The sequence below is a fragment of the Atheta coriaria genome, unplaced genomic scaffold (genome assembly GCF_025399875.1).
Source record: "Atheta coriaria isolate IRGN ID8LTWV9N9 unplaced genomic scaffold, Caltech_Dcor_3.1 hic_scaffold_4_pilon, whole genome shotgun sequence".
Classification (NCBI taxonomy): domain Eukaryota; kingdom Metazoa; phylum Arthropoda; class Insecta; order Coleoptera; family Staphylinidae; genus Dalotia; species Dalotia coriaria.
Window position 1 is genome coordinate 7109448 of NW_027045446.1, and position 20675 is coordinate 7130122.

The 20675-nt window shown below is 37.0% G+C and overlaps 1 protein-coding gene across 7 annotated transcripts in view; it reads left to right on the plus strand.

The window, feature by feature from the left end:
- Nucleotides 1-20675, plus strand: part of LOC135790230 (poly(rC)-binding protein 3-like) — a 49677-nt gene extending 29002 nt beyond the window's left edge. For 2 of the 7 annotated variants that reach the window (XM_065300323.1, XM_065300327.1), the window contains exons 2-9: nucleotides 10678-10836; nucleotides 11474-11530; nucleotides 11588-11704; nucleotides 11767-12054; nucleotides 12114-12368; nucleotides 13171-13264; nucleotides 13328-13604; nucleotides 14244-15746. In XM_065300323.1, coding sequence (XP_065156395.1) covers nucleotides 10765-10836; nucleotides 11474-11530; nucleotides 11588-11704; nucleotides 11767-12054; nucleotides 12114-12368; nucleotides 13171-13264; nucleotides 13328-13604; nucleotides 14244-14571 — 1488 coding nt within the window. In that variant the 5' untranslated portion in view covers nucleotides 10678-10764 and the 3' untranslated portion in view covers nucleotides 14572-15746. Of the gene's footprint in view, nucleotides 1-10187; nucleotides 10347-10404; nucleotides 10520-10677; nucleotides 10837-11473; nucleotides 11531-11587; nucleotides 11705-11766; nucleotides 12055-12113; nucleotides 12369-13170; nucleotides 13265-13327; nucleotides 13605-14243; nucleotides 15747-16211 lie in introns of those variants that run through there. The other 5 variants (XM_065300329.1, XM_065300322.1, XM_065300328.1 and 2 more) reach the window with 5 other exon arrangements.

Genomic DNA, 20675 nt, shown 5'->3' on the forward strand with positions numbered 1-20675 from the left:
TTAATATTTTAACATTTTTAATGTTTTTGTTGAAATTTTATGATTATTTGAAAACAAATTTTTGTTCCATGTCCAAATTATCGTGATGTGTAGGTGCCTTGAGTAAATGTGGAGTGGATCGATGTTAATTACATCAGTGTCAATACATTTGACGGCTCGATGTCCGGAAATTATATTACTCTAGGAGTGTCCTCTCCACTTCCATGCCGGCGTTCACTTTACGCTCGATTTTCCTTCACTTTGCCCGCTTCTTGCTCGGCGCTCTTGGCTGATATCTATTTAGCCAACTTTGTCAACTCAAGAAATTCTTTCACGCAGTTTGCCATTACTTTTTTCTATGCGCAGCATCAAAGACTTTAAGCAAGCAAATAAATTACAAAAAAAGGAAAAGAAAAACGTTTCTAAAAGTATTGACTACTGTTACAATGAAATCTATTATCAAATATAATCATGTTGATTAAATTTCAACAAACTGCGTTTCTCATAAAACTAATCGGTTTTTTCTTTGTTTCAGGTAAGCATTTTGATGATAGCGTGTGATGAAATGAACGGATTCAATGAACCAATGAATTCGAGGGATGAAAACGATGCGCGTCGAGCGCGGAGGAAATTGAAATGTCAGTCAGAGATTAAGTAAGTGTGAGCGAGCGTTTTATGGTGCGTGAAAATTCGAGCCGGCGAACATGATGAACATGATCGCAGAGAGCCGGACCGATAGCGCGCGGGCTGTTCCGAGAACCCATGAAACAGATAATGCAAGTGTCATTCACAAAGTGACCAATGAAAACATGTACGCATGCGGGGCGAACAAAAACGCACAAAAACAATGCGCGGCCAGCCTAAAGAAACAATTGTCCACATTTGCCAAATGGGAACAAAGAAAATAAATGGCTTTGAATGACTTGTGAAAGAGTCTTTGTTTTAAAAGCTAATAAGTTAATTCCGAACATTTAATACTCTATTATATATCCGACTAGCTTTTATCTGCGACTCAGACTTTGTTGTTTTTTGTAAAAATGTAATTAAATTTTACTTTCTTGTTCAAGACTATAGTTTGTATCGATTCCATCAATAACATTCGCAATTTTATTTGAAAGAAATAACAATTGCAAATAATGCCCTTTAACGCCATCTCGTTTTCAAATCGTGAACTATAACAATGCTTGCATTTGTACCTATATCAATTTTCAACTCAAATTTATCGCTCTTTACATTATAATTTTTGATATTTTAATAGTTATTCTGCCATTCGACGTAGAAACAAATCCAACAAATTATAGATGATCAAGCTATGTCCAGCTGTACTTGAGTTTTAAATGCTGTAACTAACGCGACTTTGTTTTATAATATAAACATAAAGACAACAAACAAAATAACAATCCAAAATAAGCATTTATGATTAATTCAAATATTTATTATGTCGTAGATTGTGTTTATTGTGAAAAACTGACAACCATGAGTATTTATATTCATATATTCACGTTTTTTTACATTATGTGAAATTTCGATGTTCCAGCAAAAATATTTATTTTATTTTATTCAAATTTCTAACCCCGCACCCATATAAACATAAAAAATACAATGTAAATGTATAATTTGACAATGATAAAACATACTGTTGTACATTTCGATTATTTTCACATGCAAACTTTGCTCATATCTTCGTATGTAATCGAAAGCGTGTTTTATGTTCGCCGCGGGCCTAATTCAATAATAACCATAGGCAAATAGAAACGAAAGGAAAGAAGAAATCATTGAAACTAGGTAACATGTAACTTATAAGGTTTGAAGTTCACTGAGGTTCGAGCACATTAATACGTTCTTCTTTATTCTTGAGTAATAATAAAATAAAATACACACTGTGACTACAAATTATTGTTTTGTATTTGAAAGTTTCTTTGTTAAGAGTTAAAGTATTAAAAACATATAAAGGAAAATTAATTTAACTTAAATATTAAAAAATATAGGAACTAATAAAAACGATTATATTTTATCTACCGTATAAAGTACTCGTTATGTTATAAAGTTAGATTATTTATGAACCTGTACGCTTCTAAATGAAGAGATTAAATCACTTTAACACATTTATGGTCAGTTATAAAAATATTGGTTAGTCATTCCAATAAATTCTTGCGGGCATCTAGCAAAAAAAACTCCTAGCTGTAAAATTTCTTTTTTTTTGTATCTACAAACACAAATTTTATATTTGTCTGCAAAACAAAAAGCGAACACAATTTTGAGCAAACAAGAAGAACGGCGTAACGATTGTACGCCATTGAAGTAGGTCATTTTCACGATAACAATAACACCTGCTCGCTGCGCAGGCAAATAAATAAACAGTGCGTTTCCAGTGAATTATTGAAAACTCTATTAGGCTTTTGTGCGTTCGCGAAAATTCATTCCGCTCTTGCTTTCGTGGCTCCCGCCGGCGATTATGAATTCTGCGTGTTTCAAATTGAATAGCAAACAAGCAAAAACGGCGCAGGTTCAAAATTTCAATTTTAAACGAAATCCCATTTGAGTATGTGATTTTAGTATTGTTACCAAAACAATTCGTCCGTTTGCAATATTCAAATAGTAAATTTTCGCAAAAAAAACTAATCAATTAGTAAAATTTAGCTCGAAATTTTCGGCAGTAAAAAGTTTGGCTTTGAAAATTGTTTAAATTTCATTTGAAACGTGTCAAAATTAATACACTTTCAAAGTTACCGGCAGCGCATTAAACATTCATCCGACGTGTACTCGTCACGACGCGCCACCCCCGGTTAGGCGTTCTCATTACGAATTATCCTGCGGGCGTTCCGCTCCTGCTTAGTGCCAGTTTTACGTTATAAATAATAAACGCGGAACTCTCCCAAACTTGACAAATGATTGACGCCTCGTTTCTCTTCCTCGACATCCCTCTCTTTGTTTCAACAAGAATCACAATAGAAAAAAACCAGATAGAATTTCAACTCGATATTTATAACGATAGAGTCGTAGTTGGGTTTAGTTTCATGTAGTGTTTCACATCGCTCATAAACTTGTGCGGTAGCACGCGTACGTGAGTCCTGCACATCGCCATTAAATCAGTCTAATGGACGTTAGATTCAATTATAAAATTCAGCGCCAGCTGCTGCCCGAGTCTCCGCCACGCTGCCGACGCCAGCCTCCCTAGTTAATTGCTAATTAACCTCGTAATAGTTTTCGCATTTCGCCGTTTCGGAGATTTCTCCGTCTTGATTATCCTACATGTGCATGTTGTAATGGTCATGCCAACCGAACATTTCCATTCAAACGACTACTGGCATAAAATAATGATGATCGTAATTTACATTGTAATCCTAGTTTTAGAACGAAATATTAATATTACTAAATTTGGTCCGAATGTTTTCAAATAATTCATTTTATATTTTAGAGGTTTTCACATTCTTGCACTTAGTAATTCATTCGGGAGATTATGAATTTTATTCATAGGTAAATCCTCTTTTCCGCGCGCTTTAAAATTCAATTTCGTTCATTTACACGTGGATTTATCGCCTCGCCGCCGGAATATTAAAGCCTTCGTCTCTGCTTTATCCACACTCCTTCTTGATAGATGCACGCGCATGCAATCTCGTTGTTGCACATTGAGACTCGTGCAGGTTCTCCAGAATAAAACGCCACAAATGAAAACCGCCGAAACGTGCAGTTTATTTTTTGTGAATATACTCGTAGTGATGTAATTCGTAGGTGTTGAGCTCAAATCCTTCCGCTTTTAGTCCGCTGCCTGTAACTCTGCAATTTCATAGACATATTAATCATTTCATCTACATATTCCCAACTGCAATAATCCATAGATTAATCACGAATAATCGAATGCAAAGCGCGTTCCGCGCATTTTAATGAATTGTTAATCGTTCATAATGCGCACTGCGTGGGTAATCATCTTTCAATTTGGCTAATCACATAGTCACCTCAAAAAGCTAATCTAAAATGTAACTAAGTTTAATCAAATATATTTATTTATTGACAATTTTGATGATCAGTATCTGCAATACTTGCATGAATTATACATTTCATTTATAAACATCAACTATATCAATACCATTAATATTTTCGCAATTATTTTTATTTGTTTAACCTGATATTGCATTGACAGCAAAAACCATATGCAAATTAACTTTTTTGCTTTAAATTAAAATTAATTTCCATTTGCGCAACTTTTCGGTATTTAGGCTTCGATAGTTTTGCTGTTGGCGGGCGCCCAAACGAATTACATAATTAAAATGTGCTCGTCATTGAATGTATGCTCCAATAATAAATTGATAGTTCCATAAATTTAATTTTTAATATACATTAATATGATGCTTGTTTCGATGATATTTGATCATGTATTGGACAAAACCCATTTAATTTGCCTTTTTCAATTAAGCGCTTTAATAAATTGGTTTAAAATAAATTTGGCGAATAATTTTTGACAATTTTCATAATATTCAAAACATATTAATAATAAATAATCTAATTGTTGGGAAATAAAAATATATGTAATGAGTTAAGACTAAAAAATGTACACAAATGACATTTCTTGAAGAATCTAAAGCAATATTTGATGTGACATGTTATTTTCCATTCACAAAGTATGAAAAAAGTGTTTTGGTGGCAGAAATAAACAGTTTGTGATGTATCTAATTTAGAAACACACAAAATGTTTACATCACAATAATAAGTAATTTTGTATGTGTGAGTGTATATAAAATTTCAATAACAAAGTAGAAAACAACAAAATTCTGAAATAAAATTCAAAGTGAATAACCGAAACAAATAAAGACGATAGCAGTATAGCATTGCGCCATATAAACATTTCTCTTTCTCTTTACCTGTGCCCGCATTTATATACTGAAAATACAAAGTGCAGCTGAAATACAAGAATATTTCTCATGCTCTCGTTGCCGTGCTGCGTTACATTACGTATGAATATTTTATTACAATCGATGCCGCCCGCCTCTCTGCCATTTTCCAGTCGGGCGCCGAAAAAGCGTTCCGGAACAACACAACCAAACAGTTTGCTCGACAAACAACAATATTTCTTCATACATGCCTGATATCCTTATTTGCGTCGCGCAGGGCGCTATGTCAGAACGAATCAAAATAAACATTTCCAAATGTCGCTATGCCCTATAACACAGTAACGAACATTTTGATATGTGCGCACATTTCGAGGTGACGCCGTCATCCATCTTGAAATGTCCTTTTCGCAGGGAAATTGCGTGGAAAGTTGAAATAGCACAAAGTTTACTATGTAAATTGTCTTGGAACGGCGTCAAAAAAAAGTTTCGCAAATAATTTAAATTTAAAAGGATCTTTTAGCGAGGAATGTGAAGATTTAACAGATAAAGTGATGCTGTGTAGGTAACTCATGTGAAAGTCATGAATTAACGCGAGTTACGCATGCGAACGTCGCGTAATTTCCACCTGAATGCTTCAGACGTTGAGATTGGTAGTCAATCTTCCCTTTTCGCGTGGAACGAACAGGGACAATTGGGGAAAGTGAAACCTGGGCGAGGACCCAGAAAGTTATCTAATATGCAGATTGCGTCAACAGTCAACAATGCCGAAGATCAGGCGGATGCGAGACCTTCAAGGTTGTTTAAGGAAGGTGTCTCAGGAAGCAATTGGGATGGAGATTTAGCGTTAAATTGTTAAGTTACTCCTTTTACCAAAGCAAAAAATAGAAGATTTATTTGAAATTATATGAATACGTGTAGGTGGCATTTATATAACTTTAACTAAAAATACATAATCCGTCTTTAGTAGTCATACCAGGAAAATAGAATTTTCTTAAGAAAATTGTAAGTTTAACAACGTTGTGGCGTTCTCATAAAGCCAAACGGCACCCCACTAAATTCCGCGCCTCGTAAATTAAAAAATTCCCTTCCGTTTGCACGGCGTTTCACATTTTTTCCTCGTTATTCTTCCTTATTGCGTCGGTTGCGGGCTTGAAAAATGAAAATCTTAAACGGTTCGGAGGCCGCGTCCACCCAGCTTCTTGGAGCAATTATGCCCTAAACGGTTTACTTAAACCTCGCTAAATACGAAAAGCACAACGTTGGAAAAAATACGAAATCTTCTCCGAAATAAGAAAGCAACGCACGCCGAAAAAATCCGCAAGGTGTGGTATCAAGCGCGGAAACAAACGAAGATTAAATTAGCACCTGGCCTTAGTGCTAATGTCCTTCGCTTTCGTTCCAACTTGCAACGTGAACAATTTTTATAAATTCTTACAAAAAGCACGTAAAAATATAAAATAAAAATAAAATTGCATTGATTTTCTTATTGCCGTAATCAAGATAATTACGAATTAACTTTTAATTAATCAAATTTGTAAAAGAAATCAAAAATTAATTCTGCTACACTTTTCTTTCAAAGGCTACTGAATAAAACAGACGAGAGAAAGCAGAAACTCATTTTTTTAATTAATTAATTTTTAATCATCTGCCTCTAAAGCAGGGCGATAAACGAAAAACAGCGTTGCTCTGCTTCGGGGATGTTCCATTGCGAGCAGACTGAACAAAAGGGAGGAATCCTTGCGCATCGCACGCGATGCTTTTGCTCGAATATCAAGTATAAAATATGAATTACTTGATGCCGCTTCGAGTTTCGTGTTTCGTGTATCACGTTTGCTGTTTTCGCATTTTGTGATAATGTTACTCCGCTTTTGCTTGCCTCGTACGTTCCGCAATTTAATTAAATTAAATTACCGTAACGAGTAACGATTTTATTAGATTCTTCTTTACTCTTTGTATTTAAGATCAATTAAATAAATTGTGTATATAGAAGGTATCTTGTTGCTTTTTTGGTATACTTTTGGCATTGGTGTAATCGTTGTGAAGTTCGCAATCTCTGCGCCTCTTCCCTGTCCGTTTGACTTGTCCTTTCGATCTGAGCAAGATATTCTTCCTCTTTCGGCTATGTTTGTATAGGACGGGAGGCATTGAGCCGGCTTTCAAAGAGAAGATCGCCATCGCGCCGTCGAAAATTGAATCCAAATAACAATTTTTGGCATCCGCGTGCGCGTGGCGGAACGACAAAAGACTGAATCTGTCGTTCGGGCTCTCTTCGCGAGGCTTACCGTTTACGTTGTCCGATTTGCTGTCGCATTAGAGGCTAAAAACATCTCTAGCAAAACCAGGAAAAATCGAACGAAAAGAAAATGTATTGACATGGTTCTTAAACGTACAGAATGTCAAAAAATACTTTTTTATACAAAAAAAGAAACAATATTAAACAAATAAGAGGAATATCTTTACAAAATTTAGAATTTTTTTGTAATTATAACTTAAAGTGTAAATATTTAATTAAAAAATTATTTAAACTTGTAACAATGAAAACTTTTAATTGTGAACACATGGTATCGTGTTTAGTTACACGGCAGATGATTTCGCAATCGACAGTAGAAACGTAGAATTCACTAGAGATGGGTGAACTGGTGAAATGGCTGAAATGGAAGCGTTTATATCAGGATTGTAGGCTTTTCCCCAGTGGGGTGCAAGATCGCCGAGAGATTGAGACGAATACTCGAGCGCTCAAATAAGAATGAAAATGCGAACAAGGGAATAACAGATCTTCGAGAAGCTTCTCGAGTCGCACCAAGAGAGTAGATGAAAAAAACGTCTTGCTAGTCGAATAATGTTGTTCGAAGTCCTACGCCACTTTGATTCCTATTTTCTTATTCCCATTGAGGCGTCGCAAAATGAATACGAAGTAATTGAAACGAGAGTATAGGGAAGATGTCAATGAAAATAATGTTGATAGTGTCACACAATTTCAAAGCATTATTTCTCATTAATTGTTAAATCTCGCACAGATTAAAACAGTGCTTTTGGTTACTAAATGGTAAATAAATGTCGTTATCCACTGCTTTATTTTCAATTTTCGTACAGCGCGTGTGTAGGCACTGCCTGTGTTCATTTTTTTGACCCCGCAGGAGTAGAAAAAGAAGGAAATCACGTTACGTGCATGTGCGCCGCATTGAAAAACGATCAGCACGCGCGGTTTTTTCAGCATTTTTGCGTTTTTCAGCGAGCGAAGTGGTTCCAGTTGGTCGCCGCGGTGAAAAATGTGAAGCACTTATGTCCCGCCTGCAAACGCGGCCGCAGGACATTCTGGACCAGCAGGAGGTACACGCCTGTGTCAGCAGACACAGCATAAACGATAAAACAACCACAAAGAAAAAAAATTAATATAAATGGACTTTGGCTATCTTAAATTGAAACGTTTCACTCAAAATCTAAATCAAACATTGCTTGAATTATATTGAATGATATTTAGCAAATATATTGCATTATTGTGCGTAGATTAAACTACGGTAACATATAGTAGATGCAAAACCGAGTAATGGACGAGCGAGCAGCGCCCCCGATTTAATTTTCAATTTAATTGCATAACGCCCCCGCTCGACAACGGGCTGGCTGGCATACGCTTCCAATGCTTCGGTCGCGCATAGGTAGCATCGCCTAACAACCACTCATCGTTGATATCGATATTTCAATAGGTGTAGTTTCTATTAAATACTATATTTATCCGAGGGGTGCTCGTGCGAAGCGGTCCGTGCGCTGCACAGAGTGACAATGAAGCATTGTGGGACGGGGACAAGGGACGCGTTTTCAATCAATTCCATCGTCGGCACGATTTACATCCATCGTAAATGTCCTTTCAAAAATTAAATTGAATCCTCTCTGGTTGCTGCTGTCCAGTGAGAGGTTATGGCAGCGTATGTCTCCTGCTACTCACCAGAGAGTATTTGAGGTTTACAAGTTATTTTGGCTATATATAAACCATGTTGGATTAGTTACAGCACTTATAACTCAAGAACAACATGACAAATTTTCATGATCTATTATTATTTGTTGGATATGACACAGCCTTGAATAGCAGAATAATAATTGAAATATTGAAAGTTGTTGTTTAAAGGGTGTTAAATAAAGAATGCAAGATATTCAATCATAGTTGTAGTTACATCATTGATTCCGAGATGGCGCCAAATGGCATTATTAACATTTCTTATTTCTTTTAAACAAAATAGTGAATCATATTCATAAAATCGACACATTCTAGATTGGAAAATTATTCCTCGAAATTGTTTTATAATGGTATTACAACAGTAACCACCAACTTTCTTTACATGTTTCTGAATATACATTTAATATTTGCTTTCAATTTGACATGAATAATATTTAATTGCCATTGTTAGCCACACAGTTATAAACAAATTAGTGTGTTGTTGATTTTCCAAAGCACCAGTTGTAGCTGATGTTGTTAGACTCATGTAATGTAATGACTTTGTAAACATTTCACATGCGCACGAATGCTCTTTCTGCAACGTAGTGTTCGTAAACCGGACGCAATTCGATTTCCGACGCTTTTCCGGCTTTTCGCACGAGCTCTTACATCCGATAGCACATCATTAAACGCATTCGCGAACAAGATAAACAATGTTTGCGCACGGTCAAATCCGAAATGTTTAACACGGCGCTCAGCAGTTTGATGCGCGGTACGGGTGAACGGGTGGCTAATCGGATTCTTGAAATTGAAGTCAAATTGTCACCCAATCGATGAGTTTTCGCCCGCTTTTTGTTTGGTATTTGTTTGCTTGTTTAACGTTCGGTGCTCACTCCAGTGGCACGCGACACTTCGCCGTGCAGCCAAGTGAGTATAATTAGATTTACCAATTATCCTCGCGCCCGGCGTGCTCCAAGCGCACGTTGAGTCCTGGAAAATGTGCTGGAAACTTGTGAACGTATGCGGGGATAAATGCTATCGACGGTTCACACCAACGGGATTATAATATAATGCACCTATTGTTTTTCATTCATATAAACTTAAATACTACTCATAAACAAACAATTGCTGGTTTATTTAAATAGCTTTATTGTGGGGTGAAATAATTGCGCATTGGTGTTTTTAAGGTGACCTTAAAACAATAGGTATTCAGTTTAAAAAAATAACATTGTAAATAAGTAAAACTGTTTTGGATTAACTAGTATTTTATGATAAACTATTATTTAATTGATAACAAGATATCATGTTTGCGGTGTGTTTGATATTAGATTATTAAATAACAAATAAAATTTGAATACGTTGATAAAAGTTGTGCGGGCAGGTGTATGTTGGGTTGCCTCCGCAATGGGGCAAAAATAGTGCGCCTCGCGCAACTCGCGCGCACGTAATGGCCGCCGGTGAAGCGCGCGACGCTTGGTCGATGCTCTGAGAACGCGAGCAGGCCACGGCATTGTCAAATGCGGCAAGCACGTGCACACATTCGGCATTGCTAAGGTAGCGTCCGTTTGCTATTTTGTTTTATTTTTACACCTGGACCACCCCCCCACGTAAGTAAAGCGTGCATCGCTATTTATTAACGTCTGAAATGTGTGAAAAGCGGTTGCAATCGTTACAGTCGCGGTTGGCGGTGAGGGCGATAGTACAACGCTTTGTTGAAAATGTGCAAAGCAGCAATCACAATCACGTCGCTGCGCTCCAAGCACGTTGACCTATGAATTAAGTACTATGCACGCTCGCAAACTGTTTCTATAGAGTTTGTTGCTATTGCAAGCTTCACATGTTTTGCTAACATTTACTGAATCATAGTGATTCATTTGTTTTGTTGCATGAGATTGCTTTTTAGAGCATTCATTCATTCCCTTGTCTTGTGTGTTGCAGATCTGAACCCAACTGCTTCAAATCCACAGTAACCAAAATACAACCAGACCACTTCATCTCTTTCATCAGTTCAACTAATCAGTAAACATGGATATGGAAAGCAAGATGAGCGATGATCCTAATGTCACACTCACAATCCGGCTTATTATGCAGGGAAAGGTGAGTCTTACTTGCTATGCTGCAGGTCAGAATGTAACTGATAGTTATATATATATCCCATGAGGAGCTACACCTATTTATGCTCACTAGATTTTATTTGGGAATTGAAATTGTCACAGTAGGAACTAATTAGTCAACACTTTTCCTGTGTGTTTTCCTGTGAATCTAAAATCTACATGAAATATTTTTAGACATTTAATATGCTCAACATTCAATAGTGATTATTGTGATTTCATTTGAATGGATTAGTTGTCAGGTTCCCTTATATTCATTTTGTCTGACTGCTAGATAAAAAGAAATATGCATATTGATTTTTTTACTTTCTTATGCTGGCAAGAAGACTTAGATTGCAGTTGTATGCACTGAATCCTTAGCAATGTTCAGTGGTATTACATGCCAACAGTTATAATTAGTCTTAGTTTCTCTATCTCCTTTTCTTCCGTGAGTTGTTTGAGCAAAGGATGCAGCAGGTCAGGTCAATCATCTATTTATATCAATTAATCAAGGCTTTGAGACACAAAGCTAATTACATTTTATTGAGTTTGTTAATTTTGAAATGGTAATTTTCCTTTTCATTCTGCATATGATTGCTTCACTGATAAGAGTGTGTTGACTTACGGTATTTTTTAAATTTCAGGAAGTGGGAAGTATTATTGGTAAAAAAGGTGAAATTGTCAAACGATTCCGAGAAGAAGTAAGTTTCATTGATTTTCATAAATTGCAATATCTCGTTACTAATAAAACGTTTTAGTCTGGAGCGAAAATCAACATATCTGATGGTTCATGTCCTGAGCGCATTGTCACAGTCACCGGCTCCACAAATGCAATTTTCAAAGCATTCACACTCATCTGCAAAAAGTTTGAAGAGGTAAGTCGAGTTTTAAATTATTAAATTATCTTATGTACTAATATTTGTTTGTTATGGAACAGTGGTGCTCCCAATTTCAAGACCTGAATTCCGGCACTGGGAGCGTTAGCAGCGGCGGTGGTGTACCGCGACCACCAATCACCCTGCGTCTAATTGTCCCCGCAAGTCAGTGTGGTTCGTTAATCGGCAAGGGCGGCTCCAAGATTAAGGAGATCCGTGAGGTCACTGGTGTCTCTATTCAGGTAGCGTCCGATATGCTGCCCAACTCTACCGAGCGCGCTGTCACCATTTCCGGCACCGGTGAGGCTATCACTCAGTGCATCTATCACATTTGCAACGTGATGCTTGAGGTAAGTGTTTATTGTTGTACATGTATAGATTATAAATATTGATGATATGCTCTTTGTAGTCGCCACCAAAAGGTGCCACGATCCCCTATCGCCCGAAGCCGCAAGTCGGTGGGCCAGTGATCCTTGCCGGCGGTCAGGCGTACACCATCCAGGGCAACTACGCCGTGCCGGCGCACACAGACGTAAGTAGCGCGTTTCCGCCCTTGCCCCTCGGCCATCCGCTCGCCGGCGCCGTAGCGCCATTGATGCCGCTCGAGCCGCTCAAGAACGGACACTTGCAGGCCGCCCTAGGGCCCGCGCATCTTATGCCAGATGTAAGTTGATCGTATTGGTGACCCCTCTCGCCCTCTCTTATTCTCAATCTCTCATCTCAAAACCATTCTCAACCACCCCCCATAAACAAAAACGCAGCTCAACCAAGACCCAGGTTCTACCAATCAAACCAAGCTCTAGTCGAGGGTAGTTGTCATGTAACAAATAGCGCACCAACTTCCAACAAACCAAAGCTGAATTAAATCGTATTGTTTAGAAATTAAACGATTCCAACATTGTGATTACCCCTAAGTAAACAGTTTGTAGTACGTCATGTGCATGTGACCCTTTTGGTTTTTTTATCTTTTTAGATTATTGGCAAATTGGCAAGCCTAAAATGAACACTGTAAATTTTAATTGAAACTAACTCTCTTCACTGCTAGAATACAATGTTAATTTTCATTTGCTTGTACTTTGACATTGACTCAAACAAGGTGCATGATTCTTTAAAGCCAGACTTTGAACAACCATCTTGATACAACTTGTTTAACTTAAGCTGCATTTTAATTCGAGGGCACCAATTACGACAACCGCTGATAAGCCGAGGGGTTAAAGGAATATTTATATTTACATACATATTCAAGTTTTTATTTTTGATTATTTTAAAGTGGATGAATGTTCTATTATTATTGTTGCGATTTGATATCAATCAAGATTCAAATCAGACTTTTGCGAATTTGTTTCAAACTTTATTTGAATGTGTTCCACTATGTGTGTTGTGATCTCAATGTTTAACGTTTAGTTATGCTCTAGTTTGGACAACATCACAAGGATGTGTCTGTATAATTTGCTAATTTGTTGCAGATGAGTGGTATTGGTAAAAATCCACTCGCAGGTTTGGCCGCTTTGGGCCTAGGTGGTCTGGCACCCACAAACACCGGAGGTTTGAACCCAGCCGGTAATAAAATCTCCGCTTAGGCATACCAGGATTCTCGCTAAACTTGTAATTTATTGGTTTTAGCATTGGCAGCGCTTGCAGGATCACAGTTACGGACATCAAACTCACGCAATCAACAGAACTCCAACCAGCAGACACACGAGATGACCGTTCCTAACGAATTGATCGGTTGTGTCATCGGCAAGGGTGGTACTAAGATCGCTGAAATACGACAAATTTCCGGCGCGATGATTCGCATCTCAAACTGCGATGACCGGGAGAGTGGTGTAACCGAACGCACGATTACCATTTCTGGAAATCCTGACAGTGTGGCACTGGCACAGTACTTGATCAACATGAGGTAAGTGAGATATAGAAACCTAGATAATCGTACGAAATCCTAAAAAGCCGGCATCAAACCAATCGCGGTCGAAATGGAAGTGTTTCTGTGGCCGCTTCGTGATAAATACTGTGATATTAATTATAACTGTTTCGTTTAGTTTTGAACGAATTTAAGTTTTAAGTCACGCGTCTATTTGCTTTAATCTTTTCGTTAAGTTTTAATATTTTTGATGATGAATCACGACGATGGGTGTAGATATATTTTGTAGGGGATACTGGTGAGGGTGTGAATATAAATATGACATGAACAGTGCAAATATAGAAAGTGACATCATTTGATGTGTTCTTGACATAATTTTGTGTCCCATCCGAAACTGGATGCTTGTTCAAACACCTTCTCGCATCATCGGCTTCCTAATTTTGCTCAACATCAAACAAATCAATAACACATCATTTGTGCCCTCAAAATCAAATCACGATCCAATTAATACTAAATTTCATTCAATCCAAGTTTGTTTGTATTAATTTTGACTTCCTCTACTGCACCGACCGATTTTTTTCGCTTTATTTTAACCGAGCGAGAGGAGAGAGAAAAAAGACAATCAACGATTGCGTATATTACATTTGTTCCTTTTATGTGTTGTTCCTTCCTCCACAGTGTTGAGCTGCAGAAAGCTAACCTTGAGGCCCAAAACTCCCCGAATACTGGCGCATCCAGCCAAGCATCCGCCTCCCCCCTGGCCAGTGCAATTCCTCTCGCCCAGCTGCTGGCGAAGCCGGGCGCCCTCAACGCGCTGACCAGCCTGAGCGCGCTCGGCGGACTCACCGAGCTGCTCGGCGCGCAGACTGGTGGCTCGCCGCCAGTGCAAACCACCGGAGTGCATCGCAGCCACAAGAGCGGCTACGCGCCGCGGCTGAGCTCGTCAGGGGGAGCCTCGGAGAATTCCAAATTGAAGAGCGAGCGCAATAAGTTCAGTCCGTATTAGTAGCGAGAGTAACGAGGATTTGCTCCGGACGACGCTAAATGCCCGACGACAGCAAAGCCGCCGCCGCCGAAAACCAAAAAAATACGCTAGCGGAGCGCGCGCTTAGAATTTACGTTTTATTTTTACAGTTTTCACTTACATTATACACCTGGACACAAGCACGACAACATATTGTCAGAACAATTTAGGTACATAACGAGCATTATTCGGAGACAAAACGGAAGGTTTAAGTTGTCTTAGAAAGCTGAGAATGATTACAGTGGAGGGGGCGAGTGGATCATTGATAAGCGTCGTCGCCCAATTTAGAGATATTTTTATATAATTTTTGCTTTTTTCTATGAAAAATTACCAAAAATACGAGGAGACAAACAACCAAATTTACAAACCGTGGGACGAATAAGTAGACTGTAAGTGGCAGGGAGAGAATCGTTTAAAACAGGAGTAGCTCTTCACAAGCGAAATTTATTACAATAAGTACGATAAATATATTCTATAGACATTTGTTTAGTACCAAAAAGTTATGATATGCTGTGTAATATGGTAAACGTTAAGGTAAAGCTTTTGCTAAGTGATTGACAAGACACGGCTTAACGAAGACGTGAATATAAACAACAGATACGATTGGAATATGCGCTGCAGGGTAGTTTATTTTTTGATTACGTGTAACTGTTAGAGAAGATAAACATGATAAAAAGTAAATATGTTAAGTTATAACGTTAAACATTAGGTACGACAGTAATGCGCAAGATTTTGCCATAATATTTTATAATATTTGTAATTTCACTGCACTTAGTCGAGTTTGTTCAATCAATTTTGTAGTCTCAGCATCCTAGCACTAGTTTTCGACTTTTAACATATCAATAACACTCTTGAACGATTCGTTCATGACAAAAGATTTGATAACGTTTTCATTAGTTTCTTAAGCGAGTGCTTATTTAGCTTTCCTTCGTTTTAATTGTAAAATCAGTCGCTGGTGATGATGAGTAGTGTCGTTTACAACGAACACTCAATCACCGATATGCCTTTTTTGTTTGAAATATTTAATTACAAAAAACCTGTTTTAGTTTGTGCTCAATTTTTTATTATTTTATCTTTGGATTATTAATATTTGTCAATGTATAATGAATATAAATATTAATGAAATTTATGAAATACATTACAATAATCTGTGTAAAGGCACTTTGTTTTTCTGTACGTTCACACACAACACTACACACAGTATTTGGTTTAATTTAGGTGGCATAGTAAAGCGGGCTTCCGTGCGTACGTTCCATGTGATTTTTCCCAAATCTGACGCTTTTACTCTTAAGCCTTCGACCAAATTACAAAACACTGTCCAAAATTATCAACCAAGACCAACATCACCATCACATCAACCAAATCAAAAATATATTTAAACCATCAACGGAAACGCAAATTCCCGGTAAGACAAAACCAATTCCATAATAATCCCCCCAAAAATGAAAATTTTAAGCTCTGGATCAACCATGAAAAACACAATGTTTTTGGTGGTTTTCAGAAGTTACCTATTTTGCAGTCTCTATCCCGTTCAAGATTGAAGTTTGGAAGCAGAACATACAATGCATGCTTTTGTTTATTGGTCAACTTGTCTCGATGCTAATTTTGAATGTCTGCTTTAGGATATCGATGGAGACGGCCGGTCTGCCCATGCCTGGTTACCACTACATCGCGCCGAATCATATCGTGAAGGCGCCGATACATTAACTGATGTGTCAACGGGATGTTGCCGTCGGGGAGCCGCGCGTGTTCCTGCCGCCGATGTCGCCGCCGCCACCGCCGCCCCAGTACTATCTGCAACCACATCCGATACATCCGCACGCGCCGCACCACAACGAGCCTCCAGAGCTCGTCTGGTACCGTCATCCCCACATCTACTAATCATCACCACCGCTAAATACCCTCTGGATATCTATTACGCTGGACGAAAGTTCACGCAATCATTTTCTTTTGAGACGATTGCCGAATCTTAGCAATGCCGAATTTTGAAAGAAACGCAAGTCTAGTCAATCTAAAATTATTGACAATATTTGTTGAAGCGAGCTCAATAGCTCGAAACGAAGCAAACAAGCGCTGAAACATACAAAATAAATACGCAAAATGGGAACAAGCCAAAGATATTTGTTAAGTATCTTTATTATTCATTAATTTACTGAGATGATTCTCGAAACGTGCAAGCATTGAAACAAAGTTTCATACTGCGAAAATGAAAACGATCATAATCGGCATCATGAAATGTTGCCCAGTGTGCGAATACCGGCTCACTGCAAGTACATTTTAAAATAAAACGTGTGTGATTACATTAGTACTTAATAAGAATTATTTATTTGTAAGTATTGTTAGGCTACGATTATAATATGAACTGTGCATCTGGCTGAAAGAGGCTGCAAGGAGGTTTTGAACAGAGGGAGCCGAATTTGATCGATTCTAGTCAACGTTAGGGCTTAGCCCGTCACTGAAAATTACAAATTAAAGCTGTTTAAGCAGCGGAGAGGAGAGAAATTTAAGAATTATGAATACATGTCACGTTTGACGAAGATTAAATGTTGTTAATGGATATTATTTACTACACTATGAAAAATGGACCAAAATTACTAACAATTAACAAAATGGCACAACGCTGGCTTTGCGTTGTTTGGCGACAAGACGATTGAAATCTTTAGGAATTTATCATTGTTTTAATCATGACATTGATGAAAGTGGAAGTGGGAATGAATTATTTGTTGTTTCAAGTTTGATTTGCCATCCGCGTAAGCGACAGTTGGCATTTTTTGTGCAATTTTAGGCTGTGCATAATGTATATACATAAATATTTGATTTTTTTTAATCGAGCAAACAAAGCAAGAAAAGTTGCCAAAGTAACATTGAAATAAGTAATTTTTGATGAATTTACGAAGTTTAATTTAGTGATTAGTTGTATTCCAGCAAGAAATTTCTTCCAAAAATCAAGTAACTTTTGTGCCAAACTTTTCATTCTTCCTGCGTTTCGCATTTTCGCCCATTCTTCCACTCCACGAGTGCAAAACACATTTCAATTCTTAGCCAGTTTGCAATGTATGAATAAATATGAAACGTGTGGGCATTTCGTGCTTTCCTTGCCGTCTGCAGGGCGAGCGTGTTAACAATAAAAAAGACATTAATTTGTAATCAAAGTACAAACTATGACGACGTTAGCGTTAATTTTATGTATCGATGTAATACTTATTCTACGTGTAGACGTTATCGTTCTTAGGCAATAATAATGCACTTTCTGCACTGGTATTACTATGTATGGAAGTGTTTGGTCATTCTCAAAGACAATTAATTGAAGGCAATAACTACAGTTGCAAGAGATGTCTGATAATCGTGAATGTTGCGAGTTAGGATAGCACGAAATCGCCACCTGATAGCTCAACTTGGTTCGTACCAAAAAGGGCAATATTTTGATATTCAGACAATTAGCGGAACGATGTTAATTAGCGACAGCATGGCTAAATAAGCACGTACAGGTAGTTCCTGCTTAGTGGTCGTTAAACGGGAACGGACCTTGTACTCACTTTAACCGTAGACGTCGTATTCGATTGTACTATAATTATAATAATAGTTAGTTATCTTGTTATCATATCATAGCGGGGCGAATAAGGGACAGACGGATGAATTCAGATTTTGCAACCCGAATCTTCAACATTTGACTATAAATGGGGACAATCTATTGTTATCCCTTTGTGTTATAAATATCATTAATTACTTAAAAATCGGAAATAATCGTCAGTGTTTTAATCATTATCACAATTGTATAGACACTAGGATGTCACGCTTAGTGATACAAATTTGATGATTACTAAACAAAGAAGAAAAAAACGCTGAAAATTACAAAAAATGATGATTTTGTGCCAAAGTTGATAATTTTTAACGTTAACGTTCAAACTGGTAAGCAGCGCGAATAGGAAGCATTTGCTTTTATGTGTAGTTTTCGCCACAATGGAGAGAAGTAAAATTAAATGTTGCGTACTTTTAAGCAAGAGCGAAAATCAGCAATCAATCGGACGAACTTGAGCAATGAACACTGTTCTCGAATGCAACGTTTTCTGGAGGCGAAGATTGTAATGTAAGCGATAATGTATTTGATAATTCAATACTACATATGAATATGAATAATAATTAGAGATACGTTTGTTGTAATAAAACAAAACAAAAGAGAAACAAAAAAAATATAAGAAACAAATACGATATTATATATAAAAATGAAAATATATTTTCAATTTTTGTATTAAATTTCGTCGTCGAATGAAAGGCGATTAATAACAAAACATAAGATATCTATGAAACAAACGTCTAAGAGATGCTGTGACTGAATTACCAATTCAACCACTCACCAACCACCACATTTAATAACCGCATATTCAAATACTTCTGAAAGTTACACCTTTACAAAGTATTATTCTATCGAAGCAAACAAAGAGTATCAATATATTGATATATCAAGTCTTTATATATCTTATATGTAAATGTTGAAGAGAAAACTGATGCAATGCAAAGATAACAAAGCGGATGCGAGAGAACAAATTATATACAAATTCCACATGATAAAACCCTGATCAACCAGAAAACTATTAATGTTAATGTATTTTTTTCGTGTCGAAGATGAACGACGCGACAGAGCAGATTCTATTCAATCACAATCACTGAGAACAAGCTGCAGGAAGCAGAACAAGTTGTGGTATGAGAAATGTATCAATTCATAGCCTTTATCTAAACAGGGTCTTATTATTATAAGTGAAACAAAAGTAACAAACTGATAACGAAACCGAGTAAGAAATGTTTAAAATGGCAAAGAATAACTTGAAATGCAATGTGAAACAAACACAGTGAGTAAATTCTAACGTTTTTAGCATTATTAGCTTTAAATTTGTATTAAACATTTGTTGTTCATGACTTTATTGAGGAATTAGCTTATATTGTAAAAGTTCAGGGTATTTTTTCACTTGATTACAATTCTTAAATTAATGATTGTGAAACTTTTTAAGTACGTACATACATACATACATACATATATAGGTAGCTCCAGTTTTACCTGAATTTTTTCATTCGTTTTAATGAAGTAAAGTGATCGCAAAAATATTGTAACAATAACGTTTATTAATTAATGTTCACGCAAATATTACAAATTATGCAAGTTAGCTGCTTTTATGCTTGGAATTAACGCTACGACTCTCTTCGATGCGAATTATTTAGCAGTAGATCAAACGAGAGAGGAAAAGCTTTAACTTTGAACCGGACCATTGTCTGTGTCTGGTATTCGTGCGAACATTTAAGCGATTTATGCCAAGCGCTTTGTCTAGGCGATTCGCTTAGCGGATTCGCACGCTGTAGCGCCAAAAGTAAAGACTTGCAAAACGGTCATATCGTGTTACATATCGATGGAGTCGTACAACCAAAAATCAATTCCAGCAGGCACCTTTTCTGTAGTCGACCACGTCGAACACACGTTTTCGAATTAAACTGTTACACACCGTACGCCACACTCACGTTAGGACTATTTTCGATTCGATGTCAATGGAAATTGTTAACGCGTAAGTTTATCCAATTGGTTTGTCGATTGAGATCTTCGAGGACTTCGTTGATGTTCAACTGATTATTGCTCAAAAATATCCGACGATTTCAAACAAATTTGGGCGTTGAATCTAAATGTCCACATATCTGGTGTCACCTTTTGTCGACCCACAATCACCTGTTGATTTAGTTGGTCTTTCTAGATGCTAAAGAAGGAGAACTCAAGCATAATGAGGCAATAAGATAACTTATTCAAGAGTAGTTCGCGAAAGTCATCTTTGAAGCGCAGTTTTCCATTGCACTCGTGTCTAATATCTAAAATAACTCACACATCTTTCTTGATAACACGTTTTAATCAGAATCTCATTCAAAATGCAGTTATAATTGATGCTGTAATAAACATTTAAATACATATTGACAAAAATGAAACAAACGCAAATCGATATGATGTTTAGTAAATTATACATAATATAAAATATATGATATACATATTTAGATACATAAGATGTTTTGTTTGTTCTTTTGGTTATAAATAAATAAAGTGTGAATATTAA